The sequence below is a fragment of the Mandrillus leucophaeus genome, unplaced genomic scaffold (genome assembly GCF_000951045.1).
Source record: "Mandrillus leucophaeus isolate KB7577 unplaced genomic scaffold, Mleu.le_1.0 Scaffold42, whole genome shotgun sequence".
Lineage (NCBI taxonomy): Eukaryota > Metazoa > Chordata > Mammalia > Primates > Cercopithecidae > Mandrillus > Mandrillus leucophaeus.
This window is the reverse complement of record NW_012104476.1, coordinates 3696932-3716242: the sequence shown is the minus strand read 5'-3', so window position 1 is coordinate 3716242 and position 19311 is coordinate 3696932. Positions and strand designations below refer to the sequence as shown.

The 19311-nt window shown below is 39.9% G+C and overlaps 1 protein-coding gene across 1 annotated transcript in view; it reads left to right on the top strand.

Annotated features, from left to right (window-relative positions):
* LOC105548711 (S-adenosyl-L-methionine-dependent tRNA 4-demethylwyosine synthase) overlaps window positions 1–19311 on the top strand; it is a 268689-nt gene that overhangs the window by 54604 nt on the left and 194774 nt on the right. Inside the window, exons 8-9 of the mRNA XM_011992876.1 lie at window positions 11258–11375; window positions 17095–17147. Coding sequence (XP_011848266.1) covers window positions 11258–11375; window positions 17095–17147 — 171 coding nt within the window. The remainder of the gene's footprint in view (window positions 1–11257; window positions 11376–17094; window positions 17148–19311) is intronic.

The window sequence follows — 19311 nt, the reverse complement described above, 5'->3', positions numbered from 1 at the left end:
CCGAGGCTCCCACTGTCCTCTGGTCAGTATAATTTTGTTTGTTTGTTTGTTTTGAGATGGAGTCTTGCTCTGTCACCCAGGCTGGAGTGCGGTGGTGCAATCTCTGCTCACTGCAAGCTCCGCCTCCCGGGTTCACACCATTCTCCTGCCTCAGTCTCCCGAGTAACTGGGATTACAGGCGCCTGCAACCACGCCTGGCTAATTTTTTGGTATTTTTTAGTGAAGACGGGGTTTCACCGTATTAGCCAGGATGGTCTCGATCCCTTGACCTCATGATCCACCTGCCTCGGCCTCCCAAAATGCTGGGATTACAGATGTGAGCCACCGCGCCCGGCCAATTTTTTTTTTTTGAAATGGAGTCTCACTGCGTTGCCCAGGTTGGAGTGCAGTGGTGCGATCTCGGCTCACTGCAACCTCCGCCTCCTGGGTTCAAGCATTTCTCCCATCCCAGCCTCTCGAGTAGCTGGGATTACAGGCATGTGCCACCATGCCTGCCTAATTTTTGTATTTTTTGTAGAGATGGAGTTTTCACCATGTTGGCCAGGGTGATTTTGAACTCCTGACCTCAAGTGATCCACCGCCTCGGCCTCCCAAAGTGCTAGGATGACAGTCGTGAGCCACCGGTCCTGGCCTTGCTTAGATGTTTTAAATTTGCTTATACATTTTCTTAGAGTTGGTCATTTGATGTGCTTTCAAGTTTTCTGCTCTTATAATTAACACTGGTCTGAGACTTTTCTTACTTTTGAAAGATGTGTGAATGTTTTCCTACATTTACACATTCCCCATATTGATATGGTGGGTCAAAGTGAATGTGTAATGTTATGACTCTTAATTAAAAATCTGAGTAATTTTCATTGGTGAAATTGTCTTAAAATGATGCATGAGATAGCTAATTTAGAGATTTTTGTATTTTCTGCCAGGTCAAGCTTTATTTAAAAGCTTTGTTTAGCTGGGCGCAGTGGCTCATGCCTGTAATCCCAGCACTTTGGGAAGCCTAGGTAGGTGGATCGTTTGAGCTCAGGAGTTTGAGACCAGCCTGGGCAACATGACGAAACCCTGTCTCTACAAAAAATACAAAAATTAGCTGGGTCATGCCTGTAGTCCCAGCTACTTGGGAGGCTGAGGTGGGAGGATCGCTTGAGCCTGGGAGGTGGAGGTTGTAGTGAGCCAAGATCATGCCATTGCACTCAAGCCTGGGTGATAGAGTGAGATCCTATCTCAAAAAAAAAAAAAAAAAAAAAATTAAAAACTTTGTTTATAGTGGGTGAAGAGTTTGGGGTAATTTATGGGTATGTATTTTTCTTTGCTTTTTCATCTTATGGCCATTAGAGGGCACTGGAGAAAACATTAATGAAGGTTTCGGACATTCATGTACATTATTTTTTGAAATGTAATGAATTTGGGCTTTATGAGCTTTAAGCAGCTGGTTTGTGATATTTCAGCTTTCTCATAAAAATCTCTCATAAAATCATCAGATCTTTGGGAAAAGTACCTATTTTTTTCCAACTTTAGTATGACACGAAAATAAGCTGTCAGTTTTCGTTTTTCAGGATTGTTAGGTTACAGCAGTGTGTTCAAATAGATCTTGTTTTCGATTTATATGGGATATGGGATACTAAACTTGGCAATGGAGGTTTTACTGCTTGGCTTTTCTTTTTCTTTTCTTTTTCTGGCATTTTCTTTTTTCTTTTTTTTCTTTCTTTTTTTTTGACAGTCTCGCTGTGTCGCCCAGGCTGGAGTGCAGTGGCAAAATATCGTCTCATGGCAACCCCCCGCCTCCCGGGTTCACGCAATTCTTTTGCCTCAGCCTCCTGAGTAACTGGGATTATAAGCGCCTGCCACCACGCCTCTAATTTTTGTATTTTCAGTAGAGACAGCACCTCGCCATGTTGGCCAGGCTGGTCTTGAACTTCTCACCTCAGGTGATCCACCTGCCTCAGCCTCCCAAAGTGCTGGGATTACAGGTGTGAGCCACTGAGGCTAGCTTTTTCTGGCATTTTCTTTGGGGCTGGTTCACACATATTCTCTGAGTGCTTTCCACATGATCATCCATGACACACCACATGAAATTGCCTTAGTTGTTACTGTTGGGGGAAGTAGTATGTGCCAGTGCTTAAGAGTTGGGCTGAAGCACTGTCATTTTAAGACTGGTTTTTGAGTAATACTAACTTTCATGGAGTCATATGTCTCAGCTTGTGTATGTGGACAAATTATTTTACCCCTCTGTGCTTCCATTTTCTCATTTGTAATGTGGGAGATAATAGTATCTGCCTTGTAAAGTTCTTATGTAGATTAAAACAGTTAATCCAGCCACATTGTATTTTCTTGTATAGTAGTTAATATATTTTTTATATAATAATACTATATTTTAATTCTAATTTAATTCTATTAGAATTAATATATAATCATTTTAGAATTAATTGTGTAACAATTATATAATTATATTAGAATTAATTGTATAACAATTATATAATTATATTAGAATTAATTGTATAGCAATTATATAATTATATTAGAATTAATTGTATAGCAATTATATAATTATATTAGAATTAATTATATAACCATTATATAATTATATTAGAATTAATTATATAACCATTATATAATCATATTAGAATTAATTATATAGCAAGTATATAATCATATTAGAATTACATAATAATTATATAATTAGAATTAGAACATATTAACTAATTATTCTAATTCTAATTATATATTATACTAATAATATATAATTATATTAGAATAAAATATTAACTAATTATTCTAATATAATTATATGTTAGTATAATATATATAATTAAAATTAGAATATAATATTAACTATTATTCCAATGTAATTAGAATATATTAACTATAATAGTTAATAATTAGAATATAATATTAACTTATATAAAAATATGTCTTCAAATAGGATAGATTTGGTCCTACCAAAACACCACCATGGTATTCTACTTCCCTCCCTTTGTAGTAATATCTAAGACTTCTAGGACTGAAGATAATTTGAAGGATGAGAGTAGTTTCTAAGAACTAGAGCACTAAACTTTGAAACACTGGAATGTTAGGGAGACAGATGGAGATGTCGGGGGAATGGGGTGTTAGGGGTGGCATGTTTGGGAAACCCTAAACAGTTTGGTGTGCCTAGAGTTGAGTAGGGGTAGGGATGTGTGGAGCTGTGACATAGAGAAGGAAGACGGGGTAGGATCCTAGAGGCTTCTCAAGTCCTGCAGTGGAGGGCTGAGCTTTCTCCTGAAGGCAGTGGGAGGCAGTGGGAGGCAATGTGACTTGATTGAATAGGAGAATGGGTTAGGGGGTGTGGGGAGAGAGGAGAGTTCCAGTGTAGGTTTAAAATACCAGGAGGCTGGGTGCAGTGGTTTATGCCTGTAATCCCAGCACTTTGGGAGGCTGAGGCTGGTGGATCACCTGAGGTCTGGAGTTCAAGATCAGCCTGGCAAACATGGTGAAACCTCATTTCTACTAAAAATACAAAAGTTAGCTGGACGTGGTGGCACACGCCTGTAATCCCAGCTACTCGGGAGGCTGAGGCAGGAGAATTGCTTGAACCTGAGAGAAGGAGGTTTCAGTGAGCCGAGAATGTGCCTCTGTACTCTAGCCTAGGCAATAGCCTGAGACAACCCTGTCTCAAAAAATAAAGGAAAGAAGGAGAAATCAAAATACAGACTAGATTATCTCACTCAATCCTCACAGTGACTTTGAGATAATCATACTATTATTATCTGCAATTTAGCATTTCACAGATAAGCAACTGAGGCTTAGGTTAAGCAATTTGTCCATTGTCAGGTGGCTGGTAAATTGACGGGCTCAAGCCTCGACTCCATCTGTCTGTGTCACTCATCTTGGCTGCCTCCCCAGGGAAAAGTGTTTCTCAGAAGAGAAGTTGTAGTGTTTAGAGAACCACGAGTCAGGAGGAGCCTGATAGTTTTTATATTGTTTATTTTCTCTTTCTCTTATGTTGTGATTTGTAAATGTAAAGCCTATTGCTACTTATTTTTTTTTTTCCTGCAGTAAATAAATGTTGCTAAATGCTCCCCACAGCAATGTTCTGGCTAAGCAGACAAACACTAACATCAGCATCATTAATTTTGGAAATAAATGGCAAATGCCTGACGGTTACTCACTGGAGAAACATTTCAATTTACCAGCTATTTAAATTGCAGAAGGATCTCAGTATGTCCAGTTCTGATTATAAAGTTCTATTGGTATTGCAGTGGAATAACAGGAAGCTAGTTTCAGAATTATTTTTAAGGCTTTGGAGTGTTTACTTCACCTAGAGACAGGAGGTGATATCCTTTCAAGCCCAATATGCTGCCCTTAAACTGTCTGGACTCACCATGGTCTCTGTAGCTAGGAGCACTTAACAATGAGTCCCCACGTTATCTTGTTAAGGTAGGTTATCCAAAATAGAATTACTGTGTCAGAGTAAAGCTCTTCACACGCTTGGACACACTGCTTTTCCACAAGTTCAAAAGGCATTTTTAGAATCCAGTATATACAAAATCTTTGAGTAATGGTGAAAATTGGTCATTTTAAAACTGAACCATGACCAGTGAGTGATATGTTGGAGATTCATTTATTAAAGAAATAGGATTCTAAATGTGGGGTTAAATTACAGCACAAGTTATTAAATATTAATTATTTTTTTTTACTGTGACTTTTTCAGTGATATAATTAATTTTATTAGTTTAGATTAATATTAAAACTCTACTTCATGTATAATTAAACATAAAGAAGAGTTTTTTTTTTTTTCTTTTTCTTTTTTGAGATGGAGTCTTGCTTTGTTGCCCAGGTGTGATCTCAGCTCACTGCAACCTCTGCCTCCCAGGTTCAAATGATTCTTCTGCCTCAGCCTTCCGAGTAGCTGGGACCACAAGCGCATGTCACCACACCTGGCTGATTTTTGTATTTTTAGTTGAGGTGGGGGTTCATCATGTTGGACAGGCTGGTCTTGAACTCCTGAGCCCCAAGTGATCTGCCCGCCTTAGCCTCCCAAAGTGCTGGGATTACAGGCGTGAACCACCACGTCCGACCTGAGTTTTTAATATTGAAAGTTACCAGGTTTAGAATTAGTTACTGAAAGAAGTGTGGTCTAAATTTCCAGGTCTAGAAATAGCTGTCTGATAGTTTGGAGGCATTTCTTCATTTATTCAACCAACATTTTCTGAATGCCCACCTTGTGCGGGCATGGCTCCAGGCCTAGCCAACTTGACTGTCTAGAAAAATGACCTCTAGAGAATTTGGGCATTCTATAGCCAATCTTTTATTTGAGACAGAGTCTGTTGCCCAGGCTGGAGTGCAGTGGTGCCATCTCGGCTCGTTGCAACCTCTGCCTCCCGGGTTCAAGTGATTCTCGTGCCTCAGCCTCCCCAGTAGCTGAAATTACAGGCCTTTGCCACCACACCCGGCTGATTTTTGTATTTTTAGTAGGGGTGGGGTTTCACCATGTTGGCCAGGGTGATCTCAAACTCCTGACCTCAGGTGATCCACCCACCTCCGCCTCCCAAAGTGCTAGGATTGTGAATGTGAGCCACCACTCCCAGCCTAGCCAACCTTTTCTAGAAGAATCGATAAGAAAAGGAATCACATAATGGTAAAAAAAGGATCAAACAATCAGAAAGACTCTTTCCTGGGAGAAATGTATGTTTTGGTAAAAAAAGCTTGTTTCTTGTAAAACTCCTGTTTGTCAGTTTCCAACTATATAGCATTTTAAAGTCTTTAGCACATCAGTTTTTTGCTTTGTTTTTATCGTAGGCAAAATCGGGTGGTACTGTGGTTTCTGGGACGATGGTATCAAAATGAATTAAGTAGTATTGTATGATTTTAAAAAAAATTTTTTTACTTTTAGAGACAGGGTCTTGCTTTGTAACCCAGGCTGGAGTGCAGTGCTGTGATCATAGCTCACCGCAGCCTTGAACTCCTGGGCTCAAGTGATTCTGCCACCTCAGCTTCCCAAGTAGCTCGGATGACAGGCACATGCCACTACACCTGGCTAAGTAAAAAAAAATTTGCCAGCCGCAGTGGCTCACACCTGTAATCCCAGCTCTTTGGGAGGCCGAGGCAGGTGAATCACGAGGTCAGGAGATCGAGACCATCCTGGCTAACACGGTGAAACCCCATCTCTACTAAAAAAAAATACAAAAAAATTAACTGGGTGTGGGGGCGGGCACCTGTAGTCTCAACTACTAGGGAGGCTGAGGCAGGAGAATGGTGTGAACCCAGGAGGCGGAGCTTGTGGTGAGCTGAGATCACGCTGCTGCACTCCAGCCTGGGAGACAGAGTGAGACACCGTCTCAAAAAAAAAAAAAAAAAAAAAAAAAAAAATTTGTTTTTTTTGTAGAGCTGGGATCTCACTCTGTCGCCCAGGCTGGTCCAACTCCTTGACTCAACCAAATCTTCCTGCCTTGGTCTCCCAAAGTCCTGGGTTTACAGGCATGAGCCACTGCACCCAACCAGTATTGTATGATATTTAAAACAAAAACAAACAAACAAAAAACATTAGTACCACTGCTTTATTCCTATTATTCTATAAGATTCATGTAGTCCTGTCAGTTTGTAAAGAACGTTTTGTGTATTCATTGCCATTTTCATAAGTGCTTAGGAAGTTGGCTTATAATTGGCTTTCCTGTTTGCATGTCAGGCCACTGCAGCTTGGCTAGGACATGAGTTTTGTTTCAAGGCAAGTGTGATGGGTGTGGGAGATGGGAGGAATGGAAGTGGAGGTTGGAGACAGGGAGACCATTTAGTTTGGTTTTTGCTGTCGTCCCTTAGGAGAAATCAAGGCCGTGGACAAGAACGGTGGCATTGTAGGTGGAGAGAACAGTTATGTTAGGAAATGAAACCCTAGAACTGTTTTACTGGGCAATGGGCTTACTGCTGGATGTAAATAGAAACCAATACCATGGCACTGGCTTTGGAAAAAAGAAAGGCTTTATTGGGAGTCGACTGGCAAGGAAATAGGAAGAAACACTCAAATCTGTCTCCCTGAGCTGGAGACTGGAGCAGGTATTATAGGCAGAAGGATTACCATGAGGCAGTATAATTAGTGAAGTGTGATCTGATTGGATCTTGCAACGAAGTGATGCCAGGAGGTGTGATTTGATTGGAGCATGCCGTGAGGTGATGCCAAGACATGATCTGATTGGCGCATGCCCTGAGGTGATGCCGAGGCTTGCTTCTTAATTCTCTCTTTTCCCTGATCCTAGCCCTTTGGTTCTGCCTGTGGTTGACTTTTTAGTTCTGATTGCCTCTGGTGTCACACATTGGGCACACTGGGTTCATCTGTGCTCGAGTTACCTGACCTACAACCTGGGGGTTCATGGCAACTGAAATACAGCTTACAAGTTTACTACATGTAATTGAACCAGATTGGGCTGGTTATGTGGTTACAGAATTTGGCCACTCATCTTTAAATGGGATGGTACAGGAGAGGAAGAAATCAAGGTTGGCTGATTCTGGGATCTTACTTATTTCTATTTAGGCCATGTAACAACTATAAATGAATAAATACACAAAACTATATGGGTTGTTGTATTGTTATATTCTGGGCAGAGAGTAAACAGTGTCTGCACCTAGCAGATTAGAGTTAGAATTTGAATGGTGCATTAAACTCCCTTGCGGAGTATTATAAACCATTACATTTCTTTTCAGAAGCGAAGTTACTACTGCATATGGAAGATAGGATTGAGCTGCCTTAGAGGGAAGGAATGACGAATTTTGTTTGTCCTGAGTGCTCAAGACATTTAATCATAGCCCTTATGACTGACTCTGGGGTTGCAACACTCACATTTTGTAATAGATACTTTCTCTAGTGAAGGGACAGGGACAGTATTCCATGGCCGTCCTTTGAAGTCTGTTCATTTTGTAGGGGCCAGAAGTCTCTGTTTAAAACCCCAAGAGGATATCTGTGGAGCTTTGGGCACAGTGGTCAGAGGCCAGTGTCATGGGCCTGGGTCCAATTTTGGATTTATTTGGCCTTTGGGTTAGGCAAATAAGCCGTGATGTTTTGTGGTGACAGAGGCTTTTGAGGGCAAATACTGCCATCTCTCATCAATTTTTTGCATGATTTGTGGAGGAATTATAGAGACTTGCTATAGAATTGCTTCAGAGAATTTAAATGCTTTCAAGGTTGAGATTTGTTCGTTTTGCTTCACCACAAGACTTCTTTATCAAGCTCACACTTTTGCTTTTAGATTAAAAAAACAAAACAAACTACTTGGGTAGCTGAGGCGGGAGGATCACTTGAGCCCAGGAGTTTGAGACCAGCCTGGGCAACGTAGGGAGGCCTCATCTCGGAAAACAAAAGGCAAAGGATTCCTTCTATTTTAAACTGTCTTAACAAAATAATAACTGGAGCCTTTTTATTTGTATAAAAGGCCTAGCATTAAACTAATTACATTTATTGGAAGAACAAATGATTGATGTTTGTTTATGAATTTTTTCAGCTCCATCCAGTAATGTGTAATTAAGAACTCTATTACTGGAAGCAAAAATGTTCATTTGCCTTGCATTTTGATTATATTTAGTAATTTGGAATGCTGACTTTTAGGACAGATAGGACTTAATGTGGCTTTTTTTTTTTTTTCCCTCATTTGGTACATTTGATTCTCTAAAGTACTTTTTTCACTGATTTCCTATTTCAGAGCATGTCCCTGAAGTAACAGAATATAGAGATATTGACTCCAAATTTCATTTACTTTCTGTGAGTGTTGATTTTTTTTTTTTTTTTTTTTTTTGAGGCAGAGTCTCTCTCTGTCGCCCAGACTGGAGTGCAGTGGTGCAATCTTGGCTCACTGAAACCTCCGCCTCCTGGGTTCAAGTGATTCTCCTGTCTCAGCCTCCCTAGTAGCTGGGATTATAGGTGCCCGCCACCATGCCTGGCTAATTTTTGTATTTTTAGTAGGGACGGGGTTTCACCATGTTGGCCAGGCTGGTCTCGAACTCCTGACCTCAGGTGATTCCCCCTGCCTCGGCCTCCCATAGTGCTGGGATTACAGGTGTGAGCCGATGTGCCCGGCCAAGTGTTAAAAATTTTAATCTTGTTTTACATTTTATGTATGGGGAACATTGAATGTTCTCAGAAGTACACAGAGTGATATAGTGAATTCTTATTACCTATTGCCTGGCCTCATCAACCAGCAACTTACGGGCCATCCTCCCCCAAGTACCCTTTGTATACCCCCTTCTGTTTTAGTTTGAAGCAGATCTGAGATCTCATCTGTGAGATATTCTCACGTTAAAGTAGAAGAGGTGTTACGGTGAGTCCATTCACTTATTCACCTGGAGGCTGGATGGCTGGACATTTAAAATAGGCACCAGGGGTGGTCTGGGGCTTAGTGGTAGGACCACTGCCAAAATGAGTTATTGTGAATTTCTGCAGCTGTCAGTAAGATTTGATGAGTATCTCCCCTAAAGTCTAACATAGATCTTGTGTGTTGTCTCTGAAATTATTATTTAGCACTCTACCATTCCCAAAAAGATAGGGAGATATATTTTAAAATATACACAAATAAACGTTTAAAAAGAGAGGAAGAAATCAATTGAACGACGGAATGGGCCGGGCGCGGAGGCTCAAGCCTGTAATCCCAGCACTTTGGGAGGCTGAGACGGGCGGATCACGAGGTCAGGAGATCGAGACCATCCTGGCTAACCTGGTGAAACCCTGTCTCTACTAAAAAATACAAAAAAACTAGCCAGGCGAGGTGGCGGGCGCCTGTAGTCCCAGCTCCTCGGGAGGCTGAGGCAGGAGAATGGCGTGAACCCAGGAGGCGGAGCTTGCAGTGAGCTGAGATCGCGCCACTGCACTCCAGCCTGGGTGACAGAGCGAGACTCCGTAAAAAAAAAAAAAAAAAAAAAAAGAAAGACGGAATGAGGGTCATCTTGTCATATCAAGCCAATTACAATGAATAGAAGACCAGCATGGTGCAAGGTTTTGTAACAGTAATCAAAGGTGTGCTGGTGAAATTTCCTGGTGGCCAAAGTCAACATGAAACACAATCAGTTTTATGTTATCCTTCGGATTTCTTAAGTGTTTCTTTTTCTATCACTGAAGAAAAATATCCTGCATGGGATCTTCTAGAAGCGGACATTGGCCAGGAGTTTCAGACCAGCCTGGCCAACATGGCGAAACCCTGTCTTTACTAAAAATACAAAAAAATTAGCCGGGCATGGTGGTGCACGCCTGTAGTCCCAGCTACTCGGGAGGCTGAGGCATGAGAATTGCTTGAACCTGGGAGGCGGTGGTTGCAGTGAGCCAAGGTCGTGCCCCTGCACTCTGGTCTGGGTGACAAAGCGAGACTCCGTTTCAAAAAATAAAATAAAGGAGAAGGAGCCATTGGGAAGGCTGTTGGAGGTAGTGGGGTGACTTGGTCTCTGAGCTGATGGCTCTCAGGGTGCCTTCGAGTACTTTTTTCACTTGTTTTGGGGGTTTAGAGATGTAATACCAGCAGCAGCTATAATTTATTGAATGCCTATTATACATCAGGGGTTGTGCTGTGATTTTATTTCATTTAACCTTCAACATATTTCTTCTCTATTGCTATTGTTATTTTTTTCCCTTTTCAGGTGAGGAAATTGAAATTCAGAGAAAATAAGCAACTTGCTGAAGTTAGGCAGCTATCTACTCAGATTGCTGAAAATGTTTGACACTTAGATAAGTGAATTGTAGATTTATGGTTTTTGGGTGTGTATGTTTGAGTATATAGTTACTTTAAACAAGAGCATCTTGGCATGTCTTTAGATTGTTGTCTCATTGTGAGTGTGTTCACTTTGGAGAGGACGGGTTTTGTGGGCCATGGTTCATACCAACCCTTTTTAAAAAAAAAATTTAAAAATTATTTATAATTATTTATTTTTTGAGATGGAGTCTTTCTCTGTTGCTTAGGCTGGAGTGTGGTGGTGTGATCTCGGCTCACTGCAACTTTCACCTTCCGGGTTCAAGTGATTCTCCTACCTCAGCCTCCTGAGTAGCTGGGATTACAGGTGTGAGCCACCATCCCCAGCTAATTTTTGTATTTTTAGTAGAGATGGGGTTTTGCCATGTTGGCGGGGCTGGTCTCAATCTCCTGACCTCAGCTGATTCGCCTGCCTTGGCCTCCCAAAATGCTGGGATTACAGGCGTGAGCCACCGTGCCCGGCCTCATAATGGACCTTTTTTTTGATGCTAGGTGTTCATGATTGTGCTGTTATTTACATTGCACATTGCCAATTCTGGATTTCATTCTTTTTTATTTTAATGCAGAGAGAAAAGGAACAGCAGGAAGAGAAGTCTGGTTTGTTCAGGAACATGGGGAGGAATGAAGATGGTGAAAGAAGAGCTATGATAACTCCTGCTCTCCGAGAAGCCCTTACTAAACAAGGTGAAAATCTTCAAGAATTGTTGTTATATGACTATAGTCTTAGGCATTCTAATGTAATACCTAGAATGAAGTCTCTGTCTAGTTAGCTCAGCAGCTGTTCATAGTGGCAGATATAGCAGGCTAAAGATTCACCTGCATATTTCTGCGGATCGCTTCTGTTGGCTTCCTGGACCAGTGAGTTACCTTTTTGCTTAGTTTATTGGGATATTACTATTAGCGTGGGTCAAGTTCACAGATCAAAAGTGCTGTCATTGGGAAAGCTATTAAAAATGCGTAGAAAAGCTCATATGATATGAGACGGGGTTAATTAGAAGTGTTTTATGTAGAGTCGTCATATCTGGATTTTTGTGGTCTTACCTTATTAAGGAGGTTATAGTTGCATGAATGAGTAATAATACTAGTTTCCTGTGGAAGAAACAGTAGTAAAATGGGAATCAGTAGACCTACCTCCTTTCCTCCTTCCCCCTCCCCACTTCCCCTCTGTATTTATGGGAGACCTTTTATGTGACAGTCTGACAATGCAGAGAAACACAGGAAACTGTATCTTCTTCAAGGAACCGTCAGTCTGGTGCACTAGAGAAATATATATATATATATTTGTATTTTAATATCTTTGTCTATATTTTAATTAGGGTAGATTATATTAATGTGATTTCATTATAGATTTAAATTTATCTTGCTATTTTCTATTTCATCTGCTTTTTGATTTCCCTTTTCCTGTTTTTCTGTGTTCTTTCAAATTAATTCAATTTTTAAAAATGACTCTATTTTATATTTTTGTTTGCTTACTAGCAATAACATTTTTGCTAATAGTTGCTCAAGGTTTTACACTATACCTCTTTTTTTGGAGACAGAGTCTCTCTCACCCAGTCTGGGGTGAAGTGGCATGATCTTGGTTGGCTCACTGCAACCTCTGCCTGCTGGGTTCAAGTGATTCTCCTGTCTCAGCCTCCTGAGCAGCTAGAACTAGAGACTATGCCACCATGCCCAGCTAATTTTTTTACCATGTTGGCCATGCTGGTCTTGAACTCCTGGCCTCAAGTGATCTGCTGCCTCAGCCTCCCAAAGTGCTGGGATTACAGGTGTGAACCACTGCACCTGGCCTACACTTTACTTTATCACTTCATAGTATATCTTTGAGTGATGTTATCTCACTTAATGTGTAGAAGAACCTTACAATACTATACTTCCATTATTTCTTTCTTAACCTGTATGTAATTTTTATCACACATTTTACTTTTACTTTTGTTTTTCAGTTGAGTAGGGTCTTGCTCTTTTGCCTAGGCTAGAGTGCAGTGGTATGACCATTGCTCACTATAGCCTTGAACTCCTGGGCTCAAGGAATCCTCTTGCCTCAGCCCCCTGCACAGCTGAGACTACAGGTATAAACCAGCACACTGAGTGTTTTATGTATCCTCTAAAGCCTACACTTTATTATTATTTTTTCTTCAACAAAAATATCTATTTTTATGTTTAATTCAATCAAAGCATCTATTATGTACTAAAGATTTATATACTTACAATCTTAGAATCTCATATATTTACTTATATAGTTACCATTTTCGGTACTCATGTAGTTGCCATGTTCTATTCATGTAGATCTGTGTTCCGTCTGGTATCCTTTTCCATCTGCCTGAAGGACTACTTGTGTGTTTTTTTTTTTTCTCTCATTTAAATTTACCTGTGGCAACTCCAAGGACTTTTTAAACATCTCTTATAGTGCAGGTTTGTTGGTGATGAGTTCTTTCAGCTTTCATATATCTGAAAATGGCTTTACTTTGCCTTCATTTTCTATCACTGTGTCTTCAAGTTTAGTAATTTTTTGCTGAATATAGAATTGTAGGTTGACAGCAGTTTTTTCTTTCAGTACTTTACGGATGTTACTCCACTGTCCTCTTGCTCACATTGCTTCTGATTAGAGTTCAGCAATCAGTCATCCTTTTGTTTGTTCCTTTAAATAGGATCCTCCTTCTCCCAACCCCCTGCTACTTGGAAGATTTTCTCTTAATGCTGATTTTGAGCATTTTCATTATAATGTGCCTCAGTGTAGTTTTCTTCATGTTTCTTTTATTTGGGTTTTATGGATTTATGGTCTTCATGAAATTTGGACAAATTTTGGCCATTATTTCTTCAAATATTCCCCCCTTCACCCACTTGCTTCCTAGAAGACTACAATTATATGTGTAATAGCCTGCTTGAATTTGATCTACAACTCATTCATGTTCTATTCATTTAAAAAAAATTCTTTCTTCTGTCTCACTTTTCATTTTGGATAGTTTCTATTGCTATGTTTTCAAGTTCAGTAATCTTCTGTAATGTCTCATCTTCCATTAATCCTATTTAATGTAGTTTTCAACTTAGACATTGTAGTTTTCATTTCTAGAAGTTCAGTTTGGGGCTTCTTATATTTTCCATATCTATTACCTTTTTGAGCCTGTAGAATACAGTTATAACTGTTTTATTGTCCTAATCCGCTAATGTCTTTGTCATTTCTGGATCAGCTTTGGTTGATGGATTTTTTTTCCTCATTGGTCATGTTTTCCTATCTGTTTGCATGCTTCATATCTTTGATTGGATGTCGGACCTAATTTTACCTTATTAGGTACTGGATATTTTAATTTTTATTATTTATTTATGTATTTTGAGACGGAGTCTCACTCTGTCGCCCAGGCCAGAGTGCAGTGGCGCGATCTTGGCTCACTGCAACCTCTGCCTCCTGGATTCAAGCGCTTCTCCTGCCTCAAGTGATTCTCCTGCCTCAGCCTCCTGAGTAACTGGGCGCCCACCACCACGCCTGGCTAATTTTTCGTATTTTTAGTAGAGATGGGATTTTACCTTGTTAGCCAGGATGGTCTTGATCTCCTGACCTCGTGATCTGCCCACCTTGGCCTCCCAAAGTGTTGGGATTACAGGCGTGAGCCACTGCACCTGGCCTGGATATTTTTATATAAACACTCTTATAAACAGTTTTTTTTTTTTTTTTTTTTCTGGGATGAGGTTAAGTTACTTGGAAATAATTTGAGCTTTATATCTTACTTTTATAGCTTCTTAGATGATGAGACAAGAGCCGGCTCAGTATAGGGCTAATTATTCCTCACTATTGAGGCAAAACGCTTCTATGTAGTCTACCTAATGCCTTGTGCATCTTTAGATTTATAGTCTGACTGGCAGAAACAGTTACAATTCTCAGCCTGCTGTAAGCATCAGGCATTACCCCAGTCCTTCCCTTCTTCTCTCCCTCTTTTCATTTGGGATAGTTTCTTTTTTTTTTTTTTGAGATGGACTTTCGCTCTTGTTGCCCAGTCTGAAGTGCAGTGGTATGATCTCGGCTCACCGCATCCTCCTCCTCCAGAGTTCAAGCGATTCTCCTGCTTCAGCCTCCCTAGTAGCTGGTATTACAGGCATGTGCCACCATGCCTGGCTAATTTTTGAATTTTTAATAGAGGCAGGGTTTCACCATATTGGTCAGGCTGTTCTTGAACTCCTGACCTCAGGTGATCCACCCGCCTCCGCCTCCCAAAGTGCTGGGATTACAGGCGTGAGCCACCACACCCATCCCATTTGGGATAGTTTCTATCACTGTGTCTTCAAGTTCTGTAATTGTTTCTTCTCTAAATGTCTAGTCTTCCAAAAATGGTTCTTTCCCATCCTTGAGTAGTGTTTCTCTTGTGAATGTGCTAAATAGTACTTGGGCAAATACTTGAGAGAAATCCCCTGTAGACTCTTGGAGTCTCTTCATAGGTTTCATCTCTCTAGCTTTCAATCCTGCAAACTGTAGCCACCTTTGTCATCTGTTCCATTTTCCAAACTCAAGAGTCCACTGGGCTTCGCTTGGGTAGTCTCTCTTTGCTACATGGCCTGGAAGGTTTCTAGACAGTAAGCCGAGGTAATGGGAGGGCTCACCTTAATTTTTTCCTGTCTCTATGGAATCACCATCTTTTGTTGCCTGATGTCTCATGTTCTGAAATCTGTTGTTTCATATATTTTGTCCATTTTTTGGTATTTCAGGTAGGATTGTAAATCCTCTGTGTTACCCCATCTTGGCTAGAAGCAGAATTCCACACAATGATTTTCAGCAGTTGTACACTGTTGGCTTATATTTGTGCTGTGGTCAACTACAGATCTCTCTATCCTGTAATGTACAGTTTTTTTCTTTACCTAAATGCAAAATTTATAGAAACCTATGTATCTTGGGAGAGAAAAATACAAAGAGTTAATGTTGTAGAGGATGATTTCTATGATAGTATGAACAATATAATATGGAATTCCAAGAGAAGAACTAGAATTTCCTCTGGGGATTTTTAAATGCGTATTTGGTATCAGAGATTAGTTATTCAATTGGACTCAGTTCCACCTTCGAGTACATAAGCAGTCCTTTGTTTATTTATATGCAAGGTGTTTACATAAATGTAGAAGAGGATAAAAGACAAAGCCCTGTAAATGTCGCCACTGGAGACTTGTAATCCAAATTGACATTGCTCCAATAATCATCACAGTGTGAATATGGATGTTTAACCAGCCACTGATCCACTTACGCTATCATCCAGACTGTATTTCTCCATTTGCCTTATTTGCCTGCAAGAGTCTTTTTGTGTGAGCGACTCATGATAATTGTGGCTTATTACCTGAAGCCTCATGAGAAACGGTATTGAATGCTTTCTGAAATCAGAATGTACTACTTGTTTGTACTACTAGTTTGTTTAAAAAGGAAATGAGATTACTTTGGCCTGGCTTTTTCCATGCTTTTCATGTCCCATGTAGCTCAAAAATGTGAAATGATAGGTTGTACGGCTACTGAGAATTCACATTTCAGATGTAGTTCCTAGAATTTGATTTTTCTGTCTTTGGGTCAACATTACTTTGTTTTAATCTCCCATTGACACCTGGTTCTTCATCTTCTTTCAAAGATTACTGATGATAGCTCCCATTCATTCATTTGAAATATATTATTACTTTTGTTTTATGGCCCAGCATGCCGTTCATTTTGATAAATGTTTCACTGGTCCATGAAAAGAATGTAAATTCTGTAGTTGGTGAGTGCAGGGCTCTGTGTATTTTTGGTCCAGTTTATGTGGACCAAATTTATTTATTGAATTTATTGTGTTGCTTACATCTTTTAGAGTTTTACTGAGTTTTTACCTATGAGATCTGTTAGATACAGAGAGGTTAAAATCTCCTCATATAATTTTTGGATTAATTTATTGTTTCTTGATTGGGTGCGGTGGCTCATGCCTGTAATTCCAGCACTTTGGGAGGTGGAGATAGATGGATCACTTGAGGACAGGAGTTTGAGACCAGCCTTGCCAACATGGTGAAACCCCATTTCTACTGAAAATACAAACAAATTATCCTGGCAGGGTGAAGCACAACTGTAGTCCCAATTATGCAGGAGGCTGAGGCATGAGAACCGATTAAACCCAGGAGGCAGAGGTTGCAGTGAGTTGAGATTGCAACACTGCACTCCAGCCTGGACGACAGAGTGGGACTGTCTTTAAAAAAAAAAGAAAGATCATTTCTTTATGTATTTTGAGTCTATGTTATTAGATACATATACATTTTAAATTGTTTTCTCATCTTGCTGAATTAAATCTTGTTTTCTGCCATGGGTTGGTTGACTGCAATAATTTAGCAAAAAAAAAAATTTGCTAAATTTTAATGTCACTTTTTGATATGACACTTTGGATCAGTCCAACTTTGTGTTCCCTGCTTTTCCACTCAGGTTATCAGTTGATTGGGAGCCACTCTGGGGTGAAGCTTTGCAGGTGGACAAAGGTATTTTTTTTGTTTTTATTAAGTATGTCTATTATATGCAACTTTTAAATAGCTATTTTTATACACTGTCAATAAATTTACTATTTAGAGGTACAATTTACATTTAATATGCACAGATTTTTAAATGATTTTTTAAAATGAGTTCAGCAAATTTTGATAGATGGTAGACCCTATATTCACCAACTCCAATTACGATATAAGCTGTTATCCCCACCCCAATGAATTTATTGTGCCCATTTCTAGTCAATAACTCCCTTTCCCTAGGGAATTATTGTCCTAATTGCTATTATTGTTATTTAGTTTTGCCTTTTTAGAATTTCATAAGAGTGGCCAGGTGCAGTGGCTCACGCCTATAATCCCGGCACTTTGGGAGACCAGGTGCACGTATCATTTGAGGTCAGGAGTTCGAGAGCAGCCTGACCAAAATGGTGAAACCCTGTTTCTACTAAAAACACCAAAATTAGATGTGGTGGTGGGCGTCTGTAATCCCGACTATTCGGGAGGCTGAGGCAGGAGAATCGCTTGAACCTGGGAGGTGGGGGTTGCAGTGAGCCCAGATCACGCCACTGCACTCCAGCCTGGGTGATAAGAGTGAGACTCCGTCTCAAAAAAAAAAAAAAAAAAAAGATAAAGAATTTCCTAAGAGTGGAATCATGTAATGTGGAGTCTTTTGCAACTGGCTTCTTAAACTCAACATATTTTTGAGATGCATCAGTGTCGTATCATGTAACATGTATCAGTAGTTCATTCACTTTTGTTGCTCAGTAGTATGCCATTATATGAATATACCAGTTTTTAAAAATCCGTAAATAGACATTTGGTCTGTTTTTAGTTTTTGGCTATTATGAAAAAAAGTACTGTGAGCATTCTTCACAAGACTTGGTGAATGTGAATTTCAGTTTTCCTTGGGTAAATGCCTAGAAGTGCAATTAAGTCACAAAGTCGGTATATATTTAACTTTAGAAGAAACTCCCAAACTGTTGTCAGTGTGGTTGTACTACTTTATATTTGCTCAGCAATTTATTAAAGTTCCATTTGTTACACATTCTCACCATCCTATGGTATTGTCTTTTAATTTTAGGCATTTTCATGGTTGTGAAATGGTACTTCATTGTGGGTTTTTTTTTTTTGCTTTTTTTTTTTTTTTTTTTTTTTTGAGGTGGAGTCTCGCTCTGTTGCCAGCCTGGAGTACAGTGGTGCAATCTCGGCTCACTGCACCCTCCACCTCCAGGGTTCAGGTAATTCTCCTGCCTCAGCCTCCTGAGTACCCACCCAGCTAATTTTTGTATTTTTATTAGAGATGGGGTTTCACCATGTTAGCCAGGATGGTCTCGATCTCCTGACCTCATGATCCGCCCACCTTGGCTTCCCAAAGTGCTGGGATTACAGGTGTGAGCCACCACACCCGGCCCTCATTGTGGTTTTAATTTACATTTTGCTGGCGATGGTTGATGGTTAGGAACTTTTTTTTTTTTTTTTTTAAGACAGAGTTTCGCTCTGTCACCCAGGCTGGAGTGCAGTGGTGCGATCTTGGATCACTGTACCTTCCGGGTTCAAGTGATTCTCCTGTCTCAGCCTCTTGAATAGCTGGGATTACAAGTGTGTGCCAATATGCCCAGCTAATTTTTGTATTTTTGTATTTTTAGTAGAGACGGGGTTTCACTATGTTGGCCAGGCTGGTCTCAAACTCCTGACCTCAAGTGATCCACCTGCCTCAGCCTCCCAAAGTGCTGGGATTACAGGTATGAGCCACCATGCCCAACCAGGAACATCTTGTGTTGTGCATATTGGCTGTTTATACTTGTGAAATGTCTGTTCACATCTTTGTTCAAACTGGGTTATTTGACTCTATATTATTGATTTCTAGAAGTTCTTTATATGTTGTGGATGTGAATCTTTTGTCGAATGTGCACTGTGAATATTTCTCTAGACTGTGGCTTTTCTATTTCCATAAAGGTATCTTTTGAAAATTTTAATTTGGATACAGTTCACTACATCATATTTTTTCTTTTATGGTTAGGGTTTTTTGTATTTTAAGAAATTTTTGCCAACCATAAGGTCACAAAGATATTCTAGATTTTCTTCTAGAAGCTTCGTAGTTTTAATTTTTTTAAAGCAGTTTTTTATAGTTTTAATAAATTAGTCTCTTACTCTTTTAGATGTG